At 39.1% G+C, this 25,357-nt stretch overlaps 2 protein-coding genes across 2 annotated transcripts; one reads left to right on the forward strand and one right to left on the reverse strand.

Moving 5' to 3' along the window:
• Positions 1 to 1,328: 1,328 nt before the first annotated feature.
• LOC134805285 (flap endonuclease GEN) lies at positions 1,329 to 8,252 on the reverse strand. Its single transcript, XM_063778600.1, has 11 exons — positions 8,058 to 8,252; positions 7,879 to 7,973; positions 7,606 to 7,810; positions 6,745 to 6,834; positions 6,227 to 6,380; positions 5,861 to 5,993; positions 5,493 to 5,654; positions 4,180 to 4,348; positions 3,663 to 3,807; positions 3,186 to 3,263; positions 1,329 to 2,256 (listed from the first exon to the last, which is right to left on the reverse strand). The coding sequence occupies exons 1-11, from the start codon at positions 8,118 to 8,120 to the stop codon at positions 1,367 to 1,369; spliced, it is 2,184 nt and encodes a 727-aa protein (XP_063634670.1). The 5' UTR covers positions 8,121 to 8,252; the 3' UTR covers positions 1,329 to 1,366.
• A 3,513-nt stretch (positions 8,253 to 11,765) lies between these two features.
• On the forward strand, positions 11,766 to 25,032 carry LOC134804404 (methylcrotonoyl-CoA carboxylase subunit alpha, mitochondrial). The gene is made up of 14 exons (XM_063777434.1): positions 11,766 to 12,030; positions 12,114 to 12,312; positions 12,945 to 13,162; positions 13,569 to 13,716; positions 13,803 to 13,940; positions 14,189 to 14,284; positions 14,577 to 14,760; positions 15,243 to 15,433; positions 15,767 to 15,898; positions 16,294 to 16,464; positions 16,737 to 16,857; positions 18,591 to 18,781; positions 19,247 to 19,378; positions 24,052 to 25,032. Exons 1-14 carry the CDS (start codon positions 11,999 to 12,001, stop codon positions 24,220 to 24,222), a joined length of 2,124 nt encoding a protein of 707 aa, XP_063633504.1. The 5' UTR covers positions 11,766 to 11,998; the 3' UTR covers positions 24,223 to 25,032.
• Positions 25,033 to 25,357: the final 325 nt, after the last annotated feature.

Consider the following 25,357-nt stretch of genomic DNA (forward strand, 5'->3'; position numbering starts at 1 on the left):
GAATATTTGGCCGCTCAGGTTTCGAATATTCGAATATTTTTTATTACTATAAAAAATCTATTTAATCCGCTGCAGTTACAGTTTCTGTGTGTTTTCCGGGTATTTACAGTGAATGAGTAATGGTAGGTACCCAAATACGAAGGAAATAATATTTTTACTGTATTCCTCTCGATAGACTTCGTGAATACAGTGAAACCTAACTCAATTTGAAAGAAAACGAAATCAAAAAGTATGTTATTTTTACGGTGCATAAGTTTTAAGTTAAAGGGTCATTATGTTTATTAAGACTAAACCTTGCCCGCACTTATCGCAATTCTCAAATTTGATCATACCAAACCTACCCAAGTGCCCAACTAGGTAATCTAACTATGCACCTTTAGCTGACAAATAATCCAGTAGTCAACTAACTTTTTCCCTTAAATATTCCAATATTATATAATTAAGCCGACCATTAATTAAGGCCTCTGAGTGACTACAAGTTAATTTAAATCAGAAAAAAATTACCTACTAAAAAAAAATTCTTACATACCTAGGTTTGGTTTAGATGATTAAAGTTATATTATTTCACTCAACGGCCCATTTATAATAAAAGTTTTATCTAGAAATATTGAATACGTCTTATTTTGGCGTTTTACTTGTTTTTATAAATGTGGGCATCTCATAGTAGGATGATAAAATCTAGTCAATTAAGTGGATTTCTGCAAAATATCATTAGTTTTAGCAATGTGTGAAATAAGTTTTTGAATAAAACGATAATAAACCGATTTCTCGTTCTTTTTCTTATTTTTTATAATATTCGAATAATTATTCGAATATTCGAATATGTCGTCAGAAAAAGTCGAATATTCGAATACCTGAAAGTTTCGAATATTTGCAAGCCCTACTGGTACCGTAAAACCACCCAACTATATTCCTAAAGCTCTTAACTATGTTCCAAATTTAACTCTGATATCATCGTATTTCTGTATCAATCAGTAATACTCGTAAATAGTAAGCAACTTTAACAATAGCAAGCAATAGGTACTTTAAACTTTGTAATTTCTGTCGAAAACGTGTAAGTATATCTATGTCTATGAGTATATCTATGTCCGACAGACGTGAATGTAATTTAATGTTCGTTCGCCGCTTGCCAACCTACGGCAACCCTGCAGGGCATACTTTCGCAGAGGATATAGGTATTATGTGGTTTGCCGAGTTTGGTCAAGCATGCAAAGTATGCAAAAGCGGCATTGTCTACCCAAAGGCAAATAAAAAAACACATTTGCAGGTAATACATAATTATTTTTATTTTTAATCCCTTGTACTCGTATCGAGATTTCAGGAGAAAATGTCATTCCCTACATTAACATCAATGCAACACTATGCTTCAGTCACAGACTTCGTATACCGCGCTAATAGAATGTTGAAAGTCGTGATTTTCTAGAGAAAGTTCAAAGGCGTCACGGTGTTCCGAGAACTTATCGAAGAAATAACTCTTATTCGTGTCACCGTTTATTTCCGATGTGGAATTGGCTTTATTTAAATTGCGTTGTGGCGTTGAGCAATTATAGTTTAATTCTATAAAAGCGCTATTTCTAAATACTGATTTTCTTGGCGTAGAATGTTTATTAAAAACGAGTTTAACCATGTTCTGGTCGAGCTTTGCGGTCTTCATGACAGGCGCTTTGGCTACTATGTCGTCGACTATGTCCGACAGATCACTTCCGTGGACACTTTCACTGGCAAATTTAAAAATATTGAGCAAATGTTTTGATTTATTTTTAACCAAAGTCTCATCGTCTCGAAGACCGATAAACATATTGGTATTGTTCTCATCCTTTAGCGACATATTTTTAAAGCTTTTCCGTAATGAATGTGACATCTTGGAACATCTTATTTTTTTACTTGTAATAAAACTATTAACAGTTCTTTGTCCTTTACTGTTAGAACTATTATTTAATTTTCTTTTGAGTTTAACAACCTTTACAGATAGCTTACTGGAATTCAACCCGGGCGTTTTATTTGTCAAATCATAATTTCTTATGGAGTCCGTGAGATTAAGAATTTGCTTTTCGTTTAATTTTTTTACTTTTCGGTTATACTTTCTCTTCGGCTTTTCGCCTTCCTCGACATCGTTTTTCCTCCTACGGCCTGATTTCTTTTCCTTCTGTGGCTTCTTAATTGATTCTTCGTAGGCTTCGACTAAGTCCGGATAGTATTTCCGTAATAAGTCTTGGCGTTCCGTTGTCGTCCACGGAGTAGTTCTATCTTCATCTTCTGTAACAAATACACCCGAACGTACGGTAATTTTAAAATATACCTAATGAACGTGTTATTAATAAGTAAGATAATGGTAAAAGTTCAGATCTGACATTTGAACTCCAAAGCAACAATAACCATTGCAGTGCTATTTTGAATACTAATAGCTTATTCAGCGGTATTTATTCTATAACAGAGTTGAATAGCAATGGCAAATAAGGTAAACGAACATTAGACGTAATAATATAACCCAACATATTTACGATATATTTTAACTAATAATTGATATAAATAACGGGGGAAGGTAGTAAATTCAATAAAGTTATAACTTTCTGAGACAATGTCATTCAGATCTATTTATCTCTGAATCAGAAATGTCACCGTAGTCGTTGAGTATTGAGGACGAGGGTATTAGACAGTCGGTGAAGGAGCGCTTTTTCAGTCGGCTCCACTAAAGTTCTTAACAATCTTTTGTCAGGAGGCAACAAAGTGCGCGCCTTCAATGCCTGGGTAATGCCCCTACTCACATACTTTTGGCATACTAAGGTGGACTCAGACCTAGCTGGATGATAAATATCAAACTTTGCTCTTTTGTTGTACAAATAACTATTTTGGTTCCAAAGAGAAATAAAGAAAAATAAAAATATAAAAAAATATTAAAGTATGGGAACTGTTGGTAAATTAAACAATTCGAGATTATGTAGGTAGTAATTAAGGTAAATTTGAAGGTTTAAATTATCGACAATTTCTATTGAAATCAGGTATAAAATGGCAAATTAAAAAATAACAAGTACCTACATACTTAAATAAACAATATGGCCTTGTTTGCTTTACGCAGGCCGATAAAAAAACAGGCTGCGTTTTGATTTAAAGGCCTATTTATGGTAGAGAGTAGGTACATTCTACACTGATTAAAAAATACAGGCCTTACGAGGTTGAATACTTGCCTTCAAACTGTTCATCCGAAATAAGGGCCTCGTACTGACCGTCTATATCGGTCCACTGGACCTCGTAACTGGGCACACCTGCAATGGACATTAAACACGACGGTAAACCGCGCTACAAGAACTAGAACCATCAAAATATACCTAAGGTAAATTATGGGAAGACCGTCTATCGGGCAAGTCCGTCTACGTCTATATAGTTGCATTTGTATATGACATAAAAAGGTCAAGTACGGACTAAATCGGTTCTAAATCTAAATCTAGCCTAGTAGCTTAACTGATGTACCTATATATCAAGATCAAGTTGAGAGCTCCTCTAAAAACTAACATCAAAAATCTTGGTGGCACCACTTCTTAAATCCATCCTTGGGTCCTAAGAACCAATCCTATCTCTATTTTTTACCATTTTGAACTTGTCGACTAGACTACGAAAGCAACTACCTAATGACTAAGGTTAAGTACCTACTCGTTTATACTTGCCTTTAGGGTTTCGTTTTTTCTTGATTGTAACTGGTTGAAGGGTTTTTTGGGCTACGTTGTCTTGAAAATGCCATTTTGTCAAAAGAGGTAAAAACTTTTGCACGCTGTACTTTTCGGACCAATCCAGTTTTGACGACATAAGTTTCTAAAAATAAAATACGAAAATTAAAGTTTATAAATTATAAGAAATTCCAAAAACACTAGACCTCATTTTTATCCCGCCGGGATGTCTCGAGGATTCTAATCAACTCATTGTTTCTCTGTGCTCACACACCTAACAGATTTTACCTTAGTGAATTTTAAGAAAATAAATAAGTACAATAAGTATCACTTTCATACAGAAGCGAGAGAAAAACATAACTCTAGGATAGCTTAGTCTAGGATTAATGATCAAATAATATTAATAATAAAGATATTGGGTTATCGATAAAGGAAACATTATTTTTGGAAATCCATCCACTTACACCTCAAATTAATTTAAAAGAAAGAAAGAAATAAAATAAAGAAAAATAAATACCACAAATTGTATCAGGCTCGGGATAGATTTCTTCAGAGTGTCAACGTCTACATTTTCATGAGTAGAATCTAGGAACTCCTTCATAACTTTAGGTTCTGGAAACGGCATGCCGCAAGAAAGCGCCCGAGTGCGCAGCGCCAGCTCTCGTTTTACGGCGTTCACTTTCGATCTGTGCACAATATTGTACAATCACTGAAGAGGTGGATACTCTTTTCTTGTTGTTATTGCGGGCCTTAAGCTAGGGAATAACTGTGACAGAGGTCAGAAGACTAACATAAAGGAAATTTTAAAATATGTTAGTGGGTATAAGTAGTAGGTACTTACTAATTATACTATTTGCGTTCGCGTAATGGTACGCCCCCCTACAAGAGGGGATTTTTAGATTTACTCGAGCTCGTCAGATTCACATAAGGGGGACAGAATGCAAGGTGCATTCTGTTGAGTACCAACCTCCAACATGTACTAAGATTAGTACCTAAATGAAGGAAACAGTCCAAATTTCAAGTGAAACAAACATGACGTTTTTTATTTATCTACAAGCCCGTGTCCCACTACTAGGCAAAAGGGCTGTTCTTCTATTTTTGAGAAATTTCTAAAGGCGTCTTGTTCGTTCTGCCATCTCTGACGTGATCTACTGTGACGCCTTACAATTTGTGGTACCTACCCAATGGGACAAAGGCAACGGTTCCAACTTGAGTTACAAGAAATGGATCAAATAAATACACCGACACAAGCTATTTAAGTAAATGCTTGTAATTAAAGTTGGCGATGACATTCACACTTTTAGCCGCATCAAACCTACATCGCCACCTGTGGCGCGGAATGGCAATCATTCTAAAAAGTTAATTATCCGTCCGGCGCCGGTCCGCATACGCATTGTTTGCAAACCTGCATACAGATGGCGCCGATTTCAGAATAGTACGTATTGACCTATTACTTACGCGCTCAATACGCCATCTACCATCATAGCCGATCAACAGGCAGCCTTGATGGCTAACCAGTCGGTTAGTGGTTACACTATTTATGGTCGGAGAGCCCAAGAGGGGATTTTTGGAGTAACTCGAACACGTCAGATTAAAATAGGGGGAATACCTTGCATCCTGTTGAGTGCCTCCACCAAGTATGCGTCCTTGAGACCGAGCCGGGAGTCCAGGACAGCCCGTCGCACACAGGGCACCCGTTCTTAGCGTGCATGCGCCCCACGTGCCCGCAGCGGTCGCAGCGACCCAGAGCAGACGCCCAACGCGACTTCTCCTCGTACTGCTCGGGGTCACTGACCCATGACACTAGCCTAGTACAACAAATGTACTAACTTGTGTCCCTTGTCCTCACACCCGCGATGGGTCGCGCACACGGGGCACCCGTTCTTGGCGTGCGTGCGGCCCACGTGCCCGCAGCGATCGCAGCGGCCCGGAGCGGACACCCAGCGCGATTTCTCCTCGTACTGCTCAGGATCACTGACCCATGACACTAGCCTAGTTCAACAAATGTTTCTTTATTATAAAATTAAATATTGATTGTCCCTTTACCAAGTTTCATCCACTATGTTATTATGTACACAATTATTGCTGTTAGCCAGTCTTAACGAACAAATTATAAAAATATGTCATGTATGTACATATTATACTGTCATAAGGTGTTCAGCAAACTTTAAAGAGTGCCGTATACAGTAGGGGTTTACCTGGATATTATATCTTTGTCAGAAATAGTATGCAGATACGACAATACAGTGGTTATCGAGGACCCACACGCGCCGAGGCCGTAATCGCATCCACATAACAGAGCCAAAGCCACCATTTTGTTGCGGCCGAAACCTACAAAGATAATAAATACCTATACTTAACCGGTCAAGAGAATTTCGTGCAACGTTTTTTTAGATTGTATTTGTGCTACGCTCTAAAAATGAAAATTAATTACTTAAACCAAACTTAAGTCGTAAACTAAACCTTCGGGAAACCTCAAAAAACCAACGTAGCTAAAGTAGCTAAACAGTAGGGCTATATTTAGTGCAGGAAAGAGTTACATAAACAAATATAAAGTAGCTTACCATTATTCTGAAACATTTTCTCAGCGTCATAACAGTCGATCGAGCCTTGCATGGCGCCCCCGCCAGACGCGCTTGACACGCTAAAGTTACGATACACGCGTCGCGCGCCGTACGCGAAACAATCCGAGTCCTGGGATACTACAGCGTCTACTAGCTACATTTCAATACAAAATATTAATAAATTATCTTGTACGGTCAGCCAACCATCATCATCATCTGATTGATAGAGTCGAAAAGTGGTAGACCACTTTCTTGGCTGACTGTACTTTGAATTGGGACTGCCATTTCAACAACAACACAATTTCAATTTGGGCATTGCAGGAACAGTCAACTTGTGATCAACCTAGTCTAAATAAATACAAAGGCAATATGAAAAGTGATAATAAAACAAAAAACACAAACTAAGACGTCTCATCTATTTAAATATATATTTATAAACAAACTTATTCCTGAGTAATCCAAGATCCTAAGATTATATTTGCACAAGCACAAACAACAAATATGAATAAAATACTAACACCTTGAGCATTTAGCTGTGCACATGTAGCCTCAGCCTCTCCTTTTCCTTTTATGCATCTTACTCCCATTGACTTCAGAAGTGTTTCACACTGAAAGCAGGTAATACACATGCTCTAAAACAATATTTCATAGTTTGTGTGCAAATGCCTACTATAAATATTATGAATGCAAAAGTAATTATCTGTCTGTTACCTCTTAACAAATAAACTGCTGAATTGATTTGGATGAAATTTGGTATGGAGATTGTTTGAGGCCTGGGGCAGGACATAGGGTAGTTTTCATCTATCATCATCATCATTCCAAGCAGGAAGCTTTGCGTGCAGAAGCATATAAGTAATCATTTTATCACACAGGTTTATATAGAAAAGGAGTACCCTGTTCTGTGGTACAATCAGAAAATTTGGCTTTAAGGCTGCGGATACCAATGCTCAGGCATTGGAATTGACAAATACAAAATGAAATGAAGTAAATTACTGGTACTGATACCAGTAATTTACTTCATTTCATTTTGTTTCAAGTAGTGATGACACAAATTACTAGATTACCAATGTGAATATAATGATAATCATCTAAGTACATTGTAGTTTGTTTGTATAGGCCCAAGTTTGAGAAAAATGTGTGATGATATAGTAACTTAAAACTGATTAAGCTTTCATACTTTATAATAATAAAAGTGGACTAGACCAGGGGTCACCAATTAGTTTCTTCAGTGGTCCAGTTCTAAAAATAAAATGACCATTGCGGTCAGTTTCTCCTTTTATTAAATAAGCAAAAAAATTAAATAGTTTGACGGGTCAGATGAGGACTGCGGTGGTATTCCCTGGAATGTAAACTTCATTGAAACTATTGAATCTTCATACCTCTTTAAGGACATTACTGAATCTTTTTCTTCTAATGTCAGGTTGTTTGTTAGTCACAGTTTCAGTTCTTGGAGCAGCTCCTCTGAATTGAATAGCATTACGAGTAGCCATCACATCTCGTTTAAGCTCCGGTGCATCTCCATCCAATACAAATATCGGCTCTACGTCAGCTAAGAGGAGGTATATGGTTCGGAAAAACAAATTCCTGAAAAAAAGCTTGTTAATCTGGGAGTGCTTGAAGGGTTATAGACTAAGAATTTACAAAAATACTACCTTAAATATAACTTTGGCTGAATATGGTACTCTGTAACATTTTGGCTGTCACACACCCATCCTGCCAAATCCACAGCTAGTACCTCTCCTCTTATCTGAATAATTAAATATATAATACATATGTAATCATTCATGTGTACTTAAATAAAAAGACAATAGCTAAATATGATAAAACATACCTCATGAAGAGATTTCTTTTCACTGAATGGGGTTAATACAGTCCAAAGTCCTTTTATTCCCATTTCCTTAAATGTCCAAATTTATTATATAAAAGTAGTTACACTCAAAGAGAAAACATTGAATTTAGTAAATTTGCCTTAGAGGAATTTCTTTCATCATATTGAAGGCCTCACCTTACCCAAACGAAATCATACTTTATAGCAGTACCTAATCCATTAAAACTTCGAATCAATTATCAAAGTAACGATAATATCAAAGAGCATATAATCACTACGATAATATCACACAAATACTCGTGATAATAAGAAAATACCTAAGTTCAAATTCAAAGTAAGAGCAACCGAATTATTATGACATTTTTGACAACCTATGACTTGATGCCCGCTCCACACTCGTGGCGCGAAGCCGCGAACGCGAGTGTGGAGTCGTTTATCGTTTATTGCACCATGGTAAAAACAAGTTGTTACAATAATGGTATCTCATGGACCCTAATAGGGTATGGCAAACATTTCCTTAATATAAGTAGGTACATATTAAGAACAAATAAAAACTACAAACTAGCTTTATAATTTTAGGAGATCAAAACTTACTTATTTACTATTAACTAACTTATTTAACAAAACTGTCAGTGAGAAAATCGGTAACTGAATAATATGCTTTTTCCTTTTTCAGCAAGGAACGATTTCAACTTCTTTGTATACGAAGTGTCACTTTCCTCTGATTTTAAATAATTTGGGAGGGGATTATAATATTTTACTGCCGCATAATGAGGGCTTTTGCGGTATATTTCTAACTTTGGCTGGGGTAATTCAAGTTTGTATTTTTGTCTTTTATTCTGTATCTCTTTGAACAAATGTATGTTTTTTCTTACATATATGCATAACTCTAAGATGTAAAGGCATGGAAGAGTGAGTATGCCGTGTTTGATGAAATAAGGTTTGCAGCTATCCCAATTTCGGATTCCGACTAGCACACAAACGCATTTTTTTTGCATGACAAACAAGTCATGCACATCTGTGCTGTTTCCCCATGTTAAAATTCCATATCTGAACCATGAATTAGCGAAGGCATAGTAGGCGGCTAGTGCAGTACTGAAGTTAGTGGTTTTGCGAAGCGTAAACAGTCCATACAAAAACTGTGATATCTTGGTTTTAGTGTTTGATATATGTGTTTTCCAGTTCATATGGTTATCGAGAGTAATACCTAAGAGTTTGAAATTATCTACTTCTTCAATTTCTGTGTTATTAAGCGATAATTTTAATTGTAATGGAGTTCTTTGGTAAGGATAAAATTGAATCAATTTGGTTTTGTTTGAATTTATTGCTAGATTATGGTCGCGCATCCACAGATTGATATGATTTAAGGTTTGTGTCAGTTTTAAATTGCCCCACAACACGTTTTAAATTAAAATTTTCATTATTTTTAAAATCAAAAAGGAGAGAGACGTCATCTGCAAACAAAGTACATTTAGCATTAATTTCTTTTGGTAGGTCGTTAATATATAATAAAAATAAAAGACAACCCAAAACACTTCCTTGCGGGATCGAGCCTTTTATTTCTGTTATATTAGACCGAACTGATTCCAATTGATTGTTAGATGGATTTAGGTATTCTATTTGGACAAGTTGTGTGCGCTTTTCTAGATAAGATTTAAACCAATCATAAGCTATGCCTCTGATTCCCGATCCGTATAATTTACGGTATTATTTACTTTAGTCGAATTCGCTGATCTGGCGTCAATCTCCAACTTTAGATTTCTGGTGATATTAGAGCCCTCTAAATTGAAAAAATGCCCCAGAACGAAAATACTGGCCTCAAAAATTAGTATTCTTGAGTCCGCACCTCATTTTATCGGTAATATCCGTCATTATCGGCGGTTGAATTCGGCGAGCCAAATTGGTATTTGCGTCCGCACCTCCTGATTCGATCGGGCAATTGAATCAGATTGGCGAAAAATTGACTAATCTGGATATGCCTTTATGGACGGCCGCACTAGACCGCGACATTGGTGCGGTCCGGCGCACGTTCGATCGTGTGTAAAGTGGTCTGCCGTACGTCTATTAAGGCCCCTGTACACAATGGGCCAGCGTGGCCAGTCTGGGGGACGCATTTATGCGTTAGAGGGAGCAAGTGATACTGCTATCTCGTAGCGGACTGCCGTGTTTGGCTCCTCTACACGATGCGCCAACGCCGGCCACTCCAAGGGACGCAGCCATGCGGTAGAATGAGATAGCAATATCACTTGCTCCCTCTAACGCATAAATGCGTCCCTTGCAGTGGCCGGCGTTGGCCCATCGTGTAGAGGAGCCATTTGACTTTGACGTATGACCATAGACCCCAGGGGGGGGACAGTCCCTTAAGTAGCTAACACACTATCGCACCGCACCAAGGTCATTGTGGGACGCACCCATAAGTAAGAGGGAGAAAGAGATATCGCTGTCTCCCTCTTACTTATGGGTGCGTCCCACAATGACCTTGGTGCGGTGCGATAGTGTGTTAGCTACTTTAGAACGCCCATTATTCGAAAAATATCGACATCTTTATAAGCGTTAACAGACTATCGCACCGCACCGCGACCTTGGAGCGGTTCTAGGAATAGCTCGTACTGGCTTGGGCTTCCACACTATAGCACCGAACCGTCAAAACGGTGCGATCCTAGCTTACAGACTGCCGCACACGTGCGCCAGTGTTGCCAAGTGTCCCATGTTTCCGTGTTTTTTAATGAATTTTTGCAATGGAATCCTTTAAGATTGAATTTCAATTAATGTGGTTCCGCTTTTTTAGAGGTAGATGAAGGGCGTGAGGTAATATAATGCACCTTTTTCCATGAAAATCTTAAAAAATGTGTGTCTTTTTAAAGCACTGCTTCCGCATTTTTGTTATTTCATCGGCTGGCTACATTGCCGTCCACTGTCATAATTTGAAAATGACAGCTGTCAATCGGTGCGATGGAGCTTACACACTAGGGAAATTGGTACGGAGCGCACCAGTATTATTATTCCACTGTCATAATTTGAAAATGACAGCTGTCAAACGGTGCGATGCAGCTTAAGCCTCCTCCACACTCGGGCGCGAAGCCGCGAACGCGAGTGTGGAGTCGATTTTCGCAGACAGCGAACTCGACTCCACACTCGCGTTCGCGGGTTCGCCCGCGATTCACGCGCATAGTCTGAAGGGGGCTTTACACACTAGGGAAATTGGTGCGGAGCGCACCAGTATTATTATTACCTGTCAGTTGGTGCGACGTGCATGCCCACCGCACCGCTATTAATAATAATTATGTGCGATGGAAGCTTACACACTATCGATAAATGCTCCGCACCGCACCGAGGTCGCGGTGCGGTGCGATAGTCATGTTAACGCTTTTATATTTTGAAACGCAGCCTTATTAAATAGCATGAATCTAGTATTAAACTGGATTGGGCATGAGTGGTGGGGATAACTGCCAGAACGGGATAGTCTTACGTATCTTTCAGTAGGAGTAGCAGAGACAGCGCTATTATTGTTTGTCCTTATCACAGTCTCACATATTTTTTGTTCCCCACCCTTTTTTTAGCATGGATAATGGTGGGCAACAAATAAATTCAACCAATCACAATGTCGCATTTGCGTATGTTTTGTCCCTCACGGTGGCACGCGTATACCACTTCTAGACGATCCTACCTTCTATGTTAAATAGTGACATATGACATTTAACATATGTTTTATCTGTCATTGTCAAAGATGTTTGTGTTGATTTTGCGTTGAATAAAAATTGTTGAATTATGTTTAAGTTCCAACACGATAACAGTGATAACGTAATGAGTTGGTAATAGCTTGGTGACGTATGAATCTTAATCAGTTTTTATGGCTTTATCTCTGTCTCTCATCGTGGTGGGCCCGACCGGCATATTGTTATCACGTTATCATACCACATTGAGGCTCCCACATTGTAGCAACTATGTCGTACTTGAAAAGATTGAATAAAATTTGGTAAGATTAATAAGTAACACACCTTACAATATTTTATGAGTCATGAGCAATCTTCTATATTTAATTCATAAATTATTTTTCAGTGAATTGAGCTTGAAGAATTCCAGACGGATAAGCAATGCCCAAACAAAGGCTGGTGTAAAATTACGGCAAATTGATAAGGTTTTAATTGCTAACCGCGGAGAAATAGCATGCCGGGTTATGCGTACAGCTAAGAAATTGGGTATCCGCACTGTGGCTGTGTATTCGGATGCAGACAAAAATGCTATCCATGTGGAAATGGTAGTATTTCATTCCTTTTACATCAACTTTAATCTACGAAAATGAGCGATTTCATTAGAGGAATGGGACCCCTAATGAAATCTGTATTTAGACCTATATCTTTATTTGTAAAAATGTTCAGCCTTAATACTATTAAATATGTAGATTGATCACAACTACTCTAAGAGTGATAATCTTTTATTTTATACATGATACAGAGTCTTAGTAGAGTCAGATCAAGGTAACTTGGTAGCGATTTTGATAGCACAGACTGTGCAAGTGTTATTTTAAATGTCAAACTTCTATGAAGTTATGGTGTTTAAAATAACACTTACTGTACAGTCTGTGCTATCAAAATTGCTGCTGAGTTAGCTTGGTTGGAGTCTACTTTCTTTTAAATGTAATTTAGTGGTTCTCTTCTTATCTCATTAATGTATGTATGTTTCCTGTGGTCCCATAGTACTTGGAAACATCCCCAGTGGCATGCAAATGTATAAATAGAACAGCTCTATATGGACTTTATTTGTTATAGATTTTAACTCCCCAACTCTTGTTAAACCTCAAATTTGTTAAATCATCCATTATCACTAAAGGGTTAACTGATGTAGATGTTGATTAGAAATATTACTTATTATCACTGTTTTATTACTCAGGCAGATGAAGCATACAATATTGGCCCAGCTTCCGTAACACAAAGTTACCTGAACAAAAATAAAATACTTGAAGTAGCCAAGAAATCTCGCAGCCAAGCCATTCATCCTGGATATGGGTTCCTCTCTGAAAATGTTGAGTTTTGTGAGCAGTGTGCCTCTGAAGATATCATATTTATTGGACCCCCCACCTCAGCTATTAGAGATATGGGCATAAAAAGGTGATTACCTTATCAATTCATACCTTATCAATTGTTATCTTACAATACTAATTTATTTTAGTTTTTTTAGTATTTTATTGAGTGACTATGTTTTCACAGAAAGGTAAAAAGCCCATGAAGAATGATTATTTGACAAAATATAAATACATGATGTAACATGATAATTACTTCAGCTAGCAGATTCCCGCAACTTTATCCACACATCCATAACTACAAATTTTCAACACCTGTTTCACCATCATAGTGAATTGGGTGCCAAATTTCATCCATATTTGCTCAGCCATGTTTGCCATATATTCACAAACTTTTAAACATCTACAAGTCCATACATTCATATTTATAAACTTTCATGTTTCTAATATTTATTAGTAAGATTTAATAATTCACACTAAATTGTATTTTTTAGTACTTCCAAAGCCATTATGTCCAGTGCAGGAGTACCTATAGTTAAAGGTTATCATGGTGAAGAACAAAGTATAGATAGGCTGCAAGCAGAAGCACAGAGGATTGGGTTCCCAATAATGATCAAAGCAGTTCGTGGTGGTGGTGGCAAAGTAAGTAAAAAACTGATTTATACAAAAAGTAACCAATTTGGCATTCATTGTACTTAAAACACATTTTTTGTTTTCGTTTATTACAGGGAATGCGTATCGCAATGACGGAATCGGAATTCCTGCAACAGTTGGAATCGGCTAAAAGAGAATCTCTCAAATCATTTGGTGACGATAATATGCTACTGGAGCAATACATCACTGATCCTAGACATGTTGAAGTGCAAGTACGATTCTATTTATAATTTAATTAGGTCCTAATCTCTTAAACTTAAAACATTATACCCATGCATTATTATTTCTTTTATTGTATTTACATCAAGTGTTACTAAATAAAATGTTTGAACTTACTTAAATACTCTCTATAATTTATTGATAAATAGATAGACTCCCTATTACTCGTATCCTGGGATTTTAATTACGTCAAAAGTTTGGAAAAGTCTTATATTGGTTCTATATCAGTCTCTAAACGCAGGTATTCGCCGACATGCACGGTAACGCAGTGCATCTCTTTGAACGAGATTGTTCAGTTCAGAGAAGACATCAGAAAATTATTGAAGAGGCACCCGCGGTGAGTACACATTTCAATCTGTACAAAAACAAACCTATAGAACTATTTTGGTCCCAAAAATATGCATTTTATGTCAGTACTTATTGTCTGAAATGATTATGCCGGGGCTTACTTTCTGCATTATATTAGGCGTATGTATAAGGAATAATCCAGTTCCTTTGTACATGGTTAAGAGCGTTATGGATTTCCGCAATGTAACACTTGATTCAATATTCATAATTATCTAGTGCTTGGTTTCGTGCAGTGTAATTAATACACAGTGTACATCCCTATGGTGTTGTTCCGTTTTCAGCCGGGTCTGTCGGAGGAGACGCGCACGGCGCTGGGCGAGGCGGCAGTGCGCGCCGCGCTGGCCGTCGGGTACGTGGGCGCCGGCACCGTCGAGTTCATCCTGCACCGCGCCACGCACGACTTCCACTTCATGGAGATGAACACCCGTCTGCAGGTCGAGCACCCTATCACTGAGATGATCACTGGTGCGAATACACAATACCTACTAAATTGAATCTTATCGGAACAAACATTTAATGAAGGATTCTAAGCTTATGATTCTCATTGTTCCAAATAAATTAAGGACGCTAAGCACGAAGAATTTCGTGCATTGACCCGCCTATCTCTATCGCACTTTATATTGCTGTCCCGCCCATGAGGCCGGCGGTCAATGCCACTATGCGAGCGAAACACCAATATAACCTGTATCGAACGAATGTAACAACATTTAACTTAACCCCTCTAGTTAACCTTGTAAAACCCACTTGCACCATCCCACTAACCCGGGGTTAACCGGTTAAACCCTTAACCTAGTGTCAAATTGTACTGGTAACCATAGTAACTCCAGTTTTAACCGGTTAACCCCGGGCTAGTAGAATGGTGCAACTTGGTCCTAACTTAGTTAAAGTTGTATATTACCTGAATGTTGAAACTTATATGTTTTTAACGAGAAATCATTTATTCTAAGGCACTGATCTTGTGGAATGGCAGCTTCGGGTGGCGGCAGGCGAGCCGCTGCCGCTAACGCAGGCGGAGGTGAAGCGGCGCGGACACGCCGTGGAGTGCCGCGTGTACGCCGAGGAGCCTGGCGCGGGCTTCCTGCCTCGCGCGGGCACCCTACACCGCCTCGTGCAGCCGACCCCCGAGCAACACTGCCGGGTACGTGTGCTGAGTAACAGCATTCACAGGCGCAGGTGACGCGGCGCTTACACGCCACCAGGCTTCCTGCCGCCCGTGGGCATTATGCACTGTCTTTTGCGTGCCTCAAGTACAGCGGCGCGTGTACTACCTACCGCTTGTCTTTTTGGCTGGAGCAGTCCTCCATTTCCTCATTTAACCTGGTAACCATACAACATTTAGATGAGTTTCGTTTGTTTATCTGGTTTATAATTAGATTTAAATGGTGCGTATATTGTAATGCACATTGGGCTTTATGAGGTTAATTTTATAGGCCTTTAATAACGCTTAGTAACTTTTTGTTCATGGTTACAGGTAGAAACTGGCGTGCGAGAAGGCGCGGAGGTTTCAGTGCACTACGACCCCATGATAGCCAAGTTAGTGGTGTGGGGCCGCGACCGCAATGAGGCGCTCGCCAAGACGAGGGCGAAGCTCTCCGAGTATCAGGTTCGTTAAAAGAGACGGGTGGTATAGGACGATCTAGCAGGTGTGTGAACCCTATATATATATATATATATGACTGTCTGAGTCAGTCATCTAACATGCCATCATTTTGTGGTCTAAGTACGCAGTTCCACTTCACCGAATCGTGCTTTCCGGGAGTATGTAAGTGCACGCAAAGTAAATAAAATAAAAATAAATAAACAGTGTTGGCCGAACGTTTCTGACTTCTAGGCAAAGATCTATAAACAATTGTTTACTTTGATTTATAATTTTAGATGATTGCCGCTGTCTTAGAAAAAATTAGCGTGCAACGGTACATAATTAGGTCTTGTAATTCTCGGGCCTGTCTTTGCATAACCCTTGCATAACCTGTTGCACAAAATACTATTGTGACATAGGTGGCGGATCTGGAGACGAATGTGAACTTCCTGCTGCGGCTGGCGGGCGACCCCGCGTTCGTGGCGGGCGACGTGCACACCGCCTTCATCCCGCACCACGAGGCGCGCCTGTTCGCCGCGCCCGAGCCCGCCCGGCTACACACCACGGCCCGCAGCGCCGCGCTAGGACATGTATGTACCTACTATTATGACGTACCTAGATAGCGGACAGAAATATGTCACATATAATTAAGGCCTTTGTTACTATTATGGAGAACCCTGTGTATCAGGCAAAGTGTCGCTTTATTACACCATGCTATTAGTAAAGAAGTATGACCGAGCTAGTTTCAAATATTTTTAAGAACATAAAATGATGTTAATTGGTTTTGCTTAAATAATTAAAAAAACTGGATTGACTTAATAGTCTCGATCATTATCATTTCTTATCAATTATAATGTTTTAGGTGCTTCTGTCCCAAAAGGCAAGCAAGAGTGAGGCAAATAATGGAATCGACGTTTCACCGAGTGCGTGGCGACCGAACTATCAACTCCGAAAAACTATTTCTCTGAAACTAGACGGCAAAGGTGTGTCATTGTATTAGGAAATAAAGTAGTTTGGTCAGATGGTGCTTACTTCATGAGGAAAGTACAATGAGCCACACATAAGTATGTGATAATCAGGGAGTGTACAATTCATGCCACTTTCGTCATAATGACGTATATAAACGCACAGGATGTTTGTAAATACGAAATGACAGATAATTGGTGGCAAACTTAGCTGACAGCAGTTAAACTTGTTAAATATTTATAACTAATCAAGGAATTATTTGGCACAATAATTTTATAGCCTCCATGGCGACTTTGGTCATTAGCAAGGCTTAGTGTATACGATTTTATTAAATTAAATTTAAATCTGTTGTTACCGCACGCCTCCAATTTATTTATAATTAGGTATGACAATGTCAGATAATAATGTTTTTTACTGTATATCTTATGTCGCAAGTGTCAATATGTGTAGGTATGTCTATTTAAACAGAAGAGGTTAATTAGACAGTAGCGATTAATGATTAATACTATTTTTTCATATTAGGTATTACGGTAACGACAAATAAACGTAAAACCTGAAACATGCTGTATGTAGCTTGACGTCATTTGTCTGTCATCGGCATGAATTTTACGCTTCCTTGTGATAAGAGTAATAAGTATTGGCTACGTGCGAAGTCGGTGGAGGGAGAAGTGGCGCAGATTGCCACAAACACACTTAGGGCCAGTTGCACCAACCACATTTAACGGACTGATTAACGTCGATCAACAATGTAGTATGAAACTTCCCATACAATACAATCCGCTTTAACGGTGACAGACGGTTTGGTGCAACCGACCCTTATCTTATGCAATGTCAAGCATTAATGTTAGTGGCAGCCGTTGGAACTAATTTTACTTCATAACATTTAACGTAGAAAAGTCGACAAAATGAGGGCAGCAGCAGTCGTGCACCTAGCGAATCTACAAAGATATCGAACTATTACCTAAATAATAACCCTTAGCGTTTTTAGGCTAACAATGTTGACCGATATTAAACTTTCGTGAGACATATTTTAAAATGTTAATACGACAACGGTTTCACTCACTTGAATTTTTAGTCGCTAATGGCGACATGTTATGTATTGACGGGCCCGAAACATGTCGCCAATAGCGACTAAAAATTCAAGTGAGTAAAACCGTTGTCGTATAAACATTTTAACAATGTGACGTTATTGCAGCAGGGTTGTTTTTAATAGATATATTATTTCACAGCAGTAATGATGATGTCAAATTACCTGATGGAAATGCACAGAAATAAAAACATTAACGAGTCTTTATACTTATTGCGCTATTAACTATTTGCTATTACTATATTTTTAATAACTCATTAATAGGAGGTGAATTCATCGTCCGATTTCAGTCTTCGTCTCTTATGCTAACTTTAACTTGCGTAGCTGATTTGACTAATTACACACACATACTCGTACACTGACACAGCCCTATTGGTTTAAATACATGTTTAGGTTCAAACACATAACTTGTGCGTAACCTCTTAGGCCCACTTGCAGCATCCCGCTAACCCGGGGTCAAGCGGTTAAACCGTTTTAACCCAGTGTCAAATTGTACTGGTAATCATGGTAACTCCAGGTTTAACCGGCTAACCCCGGATTAGGGGAATGGTGCAAGTGGGCCTTACTGTGCTATGCCTATGAAAAATACGAACTAATCATTGGAGTCAATCAATCGTTTATTGATAACAAGCGTTACACGTCATTTAACATTCGTCGTTTCAGATATCGCAGTAGCAGTAGAACACGTCGGCCCGAAACTGTACCGAGTGAAAGTGGGAGAGGGAGAATGGCAGGAGGCCGAAGCGTGGCTGAGCGAGAGCGAGCGCGGCGCTCGGCTCACCAGCGTCGTGGAGGGGCGGCGCGCCACCGTCGGCCTGCTGGCGTTCGAAGACCAGCTCCATGTCTACGACGAGGTGAACTGTTAGAGTGAGACGGGGAGAGGCATGGTTGAGTGAGGGCGTGCGCGATGCGAGACCTACCACTGTCGTTGGCGACCAGAGTCAACCTGCTGGTCTATGACCAATTGAAATCTCTGCTATTGATAGAGTGAGGTGAAGATCTCTAGGGCTGGAGCGACGATTAAGGTAAACTTCCTGATGTTGTTAGAGTGAGTAGGAGAGAGGCGTAGCCGCAGCTGACCGTGAGCCGTAAATGCGTTTTTTTCTTGTTGATTCACAGTTTTTCTTTTACTTTAGCTGTTATTCTCCAGTTATAATATTACATAGTGGCGTTATACCTACAAATTATTTGTGCCTCAAATTCAACTTTAATTAACGTCCATATTTGAATGGCTCTTATTTTGTATCGTCAAGTGCCACTATGAATCTGAAGTAGCGTATTATTATAAGATTTATAAGTAACCCTATGGCTTTCCACAGGAGGGTCAAACGATAGCCTTGCTCCCTCGGGCTAAGTACGGCGGCGCCGGGGCCTCGGAGGCGTCTTCAGACAGCGCCTGCTCGCCCACGCCCGGCGTGCTGGAGAGAATACTAGTTAATCCAGGCGATAAGGTAACACGCAGTGTAGACACACACGAAATGCACTATAGCTACACAGAAAAATGCGCAAGCAAATGTGTGATTATGAACATTAATGCAAGGGCTAACGACACTTTCTATTCCTAATCTAATTACGTCCTGGTAATAAATGTACTTCAATGGTATGTTATATCTCAATACTCAGAATCCAAGTTTTAAAGTTTTTTTTTTTTTTTTTTTTTTAATTTATTTAGAAAACAAACAGCCTTTTACAAATAAGTCTTACAAAAATTATTAAAAATAGGCCTAAAGTTTCATATATTACTAGGTTGACTATTACAATAAAGGTAGTAGGTTACTTAATTATAAATTACCCGAAGGTATAGTTGTGAATACTACACGCAAATAAAATAAGAAAACAATGCAAAATATAACTAAAAATATTATGTAAACCTGTGTTGTGTACAATAAAGTGATTACTACTACTACTACTACACTCGGCGTCACGGAAATCGCACACCCACCGATTTTTGTTTTAAGCGAATATAGCTCTTATCATATGTATTATACCCTCACAATATATACATCATTTAAAAGCACAATTAATAAGCATTAAAACATGAGTAAAGCATTTTTGGGAAAAATAATAATAATCTCGAAATTACGGCGTTCTGAAAGAACACCTACAATACGCGTTGTAAGGGTCGCTAGTTGCGTTACCTTGGATAGGTTTAAAAGGGGGGGTAAAAGTGGAATATGGGTCATTCGGTATCCAGAGTTCACAGAGGTCACACCGGAACAGCTGGAGAAAGAAAACACCCCAAGAAATGTTTGATTGGCTAATCAAACGGTGCTTTTATAGCATAAATGACTTTTTACAGAGCTAGTACACGTTATTCATTATTATTGAGTCTATCTAGCATAGTTTATTGTTAAAAGTGTTATTGAAGTTTAAAAATTGTATTTAGTTCTAAGACAACTTACCAATATTGTACGCTTTTGTAAGGCAGGATACGGAGAACATAAATATTTTGTACCACCTTTGTAAACCTCACCCATAACCATACAATAAATATTTTTTGATTTGATTTGATTTTGAAAATGGATACCACGGAAGCAGAAGCAGCTCAAGCAGTAGCCCTGGTGGAATCAGGAATGACGCAGTCTGCGGTTGCTCGGCAACTCAACATAAGCCGTTTCCGAGTTCTCCGAGCAGTTCATCGATTCCAGAGGACTAGAAGCTTCACCAGGAAGCCTGGATCCGGAGGACAACGCTGCACTTCCGAAAGAGACGACCGCTTTATTGTGTCGACGTCTTTGCGGAACCGTTTCTCCAACGCTGTCCAGCTGCAGCAACAGCTGCAAGCAGTTCGGAGAACGGTGGTGAGTGTCTCTACAGTAAGAAGAAGGTTGCGGGAGAAGAAGATCATGCCCCATAGAGCGGCTACGGGTCCCAAATTGACGGCAGAGCATCGGCGAGTCAGACGTGAGTTTGCTCGCGAACACAAGGATTGGACGGTCGACCAATGGAAGGCTGTCCTCTTCTCCGATGAGACCAGGGTGTGCCTGTTCTGCAACGATAGGCGCAGAAAAGTGTACAGGAGGCAAGGGGAACGTTATTCACAGGCCTGTCTTGAAGAAACCGTCGGATACGGAGGAGGATCCTGCATGTTCTGGGGTGGCATTTCCCTCGCCGGCAAAACCGAGCTCGTTTGTGTTTCCCGCACTGGTGGTGGTCGAGGCCAGGGATCCATGACTGCTCATCGGTACATCACAGAGATCCTGGAGGACCATGTGGTTCCATACGCCGAATTTGTCGGTCCTGGATTCACATTCATGCAGGATAACGCCCGCTCCCACACAGCGTTGATTGTTCGGGACTACCTTGATCAGGTTGGGATCACCGTCATGCAGTGGCCAGCAAGGAGTCCGGACCTGAATCCCATAGAGCACCTTTGGGATCAGCTAAAACGGAAGGTGCGGTCACGTAATCCTGCACCTGCGACCCTGGAACAGCTTCGAGATGCCGTCATTGAAGAGTGGGATGCTATTCCTCAAGAATACGTCGTGTCTCTCGTGAGGTCCATGAAGGCTCGCATGGAGGCAGTCATTAAGGCCAGAGGAGGCAACACTAGGTTTTAAGTTTAGTTTTAGGCATTTGTATTCCGATATTTGTTGATTTTATTGTGTTTTAATTTGTTGATTTTTTTGCATGAATATACGATTTTTATTTCTTATTAAAAAAGGTGCCTTTTTTTTACTCTTTAGTAACTATTGCATTGTTTTTAAATGAAGGGTTACATTCTCTTTAAAATGATCCCACACACTCATACTTTACCTTCAACAACATAAGGTTTATAACGGCTTGAAACAAAAATCCGTGGGTGTGCGATTTCCGTGACGCCGAGTGTATAACTAAAAACAAATTTTTCAATTACTAGAAAACAAAATATGCCGAACTTTGTTCTTGAAAACGGACAAACTATGAATAAAAATGTCTATATCATTAAGCGATTCATTATACATATTACAAGTGCGCCTAAAGAAAGAATTTTTAGCATACTGTGTGCCACAGGAAGAAATAGAAAAGGTAGGTTTAGAACGTGAGTGGTACCGAGAAATTTTGAAGGAAATGTTTTCTAATAGTGGGTTGGCATCTATATAATTTCTAATAATTTTAAATAAGAATAAAATATCTAGATATGCTCTTCTTTTTTCCAAAGGAGGAAGACTATGTCTAGCTGCTGACGAAAGATAGTCACAGTTATAGCGGCCGGTTCTATAATCAAGGGACTTACAGAAAATTTTCTGAATCCTTTCAAGTCGAGACTTATGAATACCGAAATGTGGGCTCCAAACAACACTGCCAAACTCCAAAATACTACGGACGAAAGAGTAATACAAGACTTTTAACGTGAACGTACTTTTGAATGGTTTACTTAAACGCAAGATCATGCCTAACTTTTTATATGCTCTCGTCACAATATTATCTATATGTTCATTAAAGGAGAGTTTAGCGTCCAGAGTAATCCCTAAATCTCGAATCGACGACACACGTGAGACACTGCTACCAGCTAGTTTATAATCAAAAGTGATAGGATTATGTTTACGGGAAAACGTGATAGTATAGCATTTCTCAGCGTTTAGAATTAAATGATTTCGCTGACAATAGTCCTCAAATTGTGACAAATCGGATTGTAACGCAACACAATCATCATAATTTCTAATAGTCTTATATATTTTAGTATCGTCTGCGTAAAGAATGTGGGAAGAAGACTGAAAAATAGTATCAATATCATTCACATACAAAACAAATAGAAAAGGTCCCAGGTGCGAGCCCTGGGGAACTCCTGAGGGAATGGGTAGAAACTTTGACCTATAGCCCTTGAGTGCAACCGCCTGACTTCTATTACTAATGTAGGACTTTAACCACCTTAAAAGGTCACCGTGTATACCGATCCTGAAAAGCTTCTGAAGTAAAATAGAATGATCTATTTTATCGAAGCATTTAGAGAAATCGGTATACACGGCGTCAACTTGATAACCGGCATCCAAAGCATTAATAATATGGTCGGTATAAGTGACTAGGTTAGTGTCGACGCTTCTACCTTTGAAAAAACCATGTTGGTGCACAGAGATGTGTCGCGAGACTACAGAAGTAATTTCATTAGTCACAATTTTTTCAAAAATCTTAGCGAATACACAAAGTTTCGATATTGGTCGGTAAAGCTTAACATTATGTTTATCGCCGCCTTTGTGCACCGGTGTAATGATAGCCCGCTTCCAGATGCTAGGGACGATGCCTTCATTGAGAGACTTTCTGAAAAGCTTAGCCAAGGGAACCGCGAGCTCAGCGTAAAGTTTAGAAACTAAAAAAGGGTGAATATCATCAAAACCTGCGCCCTTATTAACACATATGAGTTTTAGATGCTTATATACTAAATCATCAGTAATATTAATACTAGAAATATCTACAGGGGTGGAAGAAGACTGAGGAGATGGAAGTCGTGATTGATTACAACCAGTAACAAAGACTGAACTGAAATAGTTGTTAAAAAGATCACAAATAACGTCACCTTCGGAGGTGGATCTATCATCATAATACATATTAGAAGGTATCTCATTTGCAGGAAATTTTGATTTGATGAAACTCCAAAAATATTTGGGCGAAGAAGTAATTTTCTTTTCACTGAGGGCAATATATTTAGTATAACAATCTTTACTAAGTTTCTTTTCTCTTTTCCTTAGTAATTTAAATTCAGCATAATCGATAGCGTTATTGTATTTTTTCCATCTAGCATGAGCATTCAATTTGTTTTTAATAATTTTAATTAATGGCCTGTTATACCAGGGAGGATACTTAGAAGTCGAGTAAACCTTACGCTTTGGAACGAAATCATTAACTAACGTATTCAAAATTGTGTAAAAGTAACTTGTGGCACTTTCCGTGTCAATGTCATCGATAATAGACCAGTCCACATCGGAAAGACCTTGCTTTATACTATAAAAGTTGGCTAAATGATATTATTTTTTATAACTATAACCTAGAAATATGAAAAACAACTATACATGTTTTGGGATAGTTAGTTAGATACCTTTAAGAATCGACTGAGCTCAATTCCGAGTGACACAACATGTCCAAAACCTATACAAATAGTGGGATACGGTTATATGTATGTATTTAAACAAAGGTCATACTCGTATAGGTGGTGAAAGGACAGCCGCTGTTCGTGGTGATCGCGATGAAGATGGAGTACGTGGTGCGCGCGAGCCGCGGCGGCGTGGTGGCGGGGCTGGCGGCCGCGCGGCCCGGCGACGCCGTCGGCAAGGGCGCCGAGGTCGTGCTGCTCCTACCCGACACTTCTACTACCAACTGAAACACCACCATCCACCTAACAACCTGACTATTCTCACCTGACACTTACTATTTCCTGTCCGTTTCCTGTCCAGGTATTTAGCCTTTCAGATGACACACATCGTTTTTAGAGTAGTTTTATTAAAATTTTCTGAAAAAAACCGGACATGTGCAAGTCGGACTCGCCCACCGAGGGCTCCGTACTTTTTTTTAGTACATATTTGTGGTAAAAGAATTTTATTCATCTCAAAAGAAATTTACATTTCACTTAATGAGATACATGCACTAATTCTATTCTATGCTAATTCGTTAGTTTGCGCCCGTGAGCGATAATTTGATTAAGTATATTTACAATTTTTAAATTTATTTATTATACTAAGAAGTAAGTATATACAGTAGGTAAGTATAGTAAGTAAGTAACAATAACTAAATAAGTATTTGTTGTTATAGCGGCAACAGAAATACATCATCTGTGAAAATTAAACTGTCTATTAGCTATCACGGTTCATGAGATACAGTTCTAATACATTGTACCGCTGCGAGATTTTGTCACGCGAAGGGTTAATACATTCACTGCCCGGCAACAAAATTAACAGTACTCCAATAACCATGCAATACGTATTACGTATCATAGGCGGGTTAGCGAAGCCGCATATAGATCAACACAGTATTGTACGCCGGGCACTCACTGTTGTCAGCAGCAGAAGTAGGTGTCCAAAATGTTATTGGCGCGACATTATTCTTAAGAGAATAAGAGCGGGTCAAGGTAATTTTGAACACCTCGCCCGCTTAGCAACTCTTGCTGCTGACTGGAGAAGCAATGCGCGGCGAATTGTAATAGGCCTGATGACAAATTTTGAAATCCCTTTTATTATTGTCGGTACACTTGTATTGGTTCCGAAAAACACAATATTTCAGCTATACTCATAAGATTTAACATAGATAATTGCATTTTATTATAGCTAGTTTAAACTTCGCGCGAAAACGCCTCGCATGCCATTTGTGACGTCATTATTTAGTTGGTGGTAGGGTGGTAGACATTGTTTACATACTTGTACAGTTACGAATTTCCCTTGAATCCGAATGATATTGTTAATTCAGCACCATATATTACGATTAGGGATGATAAATACATTACAACAATTTATCACAATAAC

This window comes from Cydia splendana, chromosome Z (assembly GCF_910591565.1).
Source record: "Cydia splendana chromosome Z, ilCydSple1.2, whole genome shotgun sequence".
In the NCBI taxonomy this organism is placed as follows: Eukaryota; Metazoa; Arthropoda; class Insecta; order Lepidoptera; family Tortricidae; genus Cydia; species Cydia splendana.

Coding starts and splice junctions, on each gene's coding strand:
- LOC134805285 (XM_063778600.1), bottom strand. CDS start 8,120: ATGGGAATAAAAGGACTTTGGACTGTATTAACCCCATTCAGTGAAAAG. Junction 5,655..5,860: donor GACAAAGATATAATATCCAG/GTAAACCCCTAC, acceptor TTGTTGAACTAG/GCTAGTGTCATGGGTCAGTG. Junction 3,808..4,179: donor CGAGCCTGATACAATTTGTG/GTATTTATTTTT, acceptor TTTTATTTTTAG/AAACTTATGTCGTCAAAACT.
- LOC134804404 (XM_063777434.1), top strand. CDS start 11,999: ATGTCGTACTTGAAAAGATTGAATAAAATTTG. Junction 12,031..12,113: donor AAAAGATTGAATAAAATTTG/GTAAGATTAATA, acceptor ATTATTTTTCAG/TGAATTGAGCTTGAAGAATT. Junction 19,379..24,051: donor TAGTTAATCCAGGCGATAAG/GTAACACGCAGT, acceptor ATACTCGTATAG/GTGGTGAAAGGACAGCCGCT.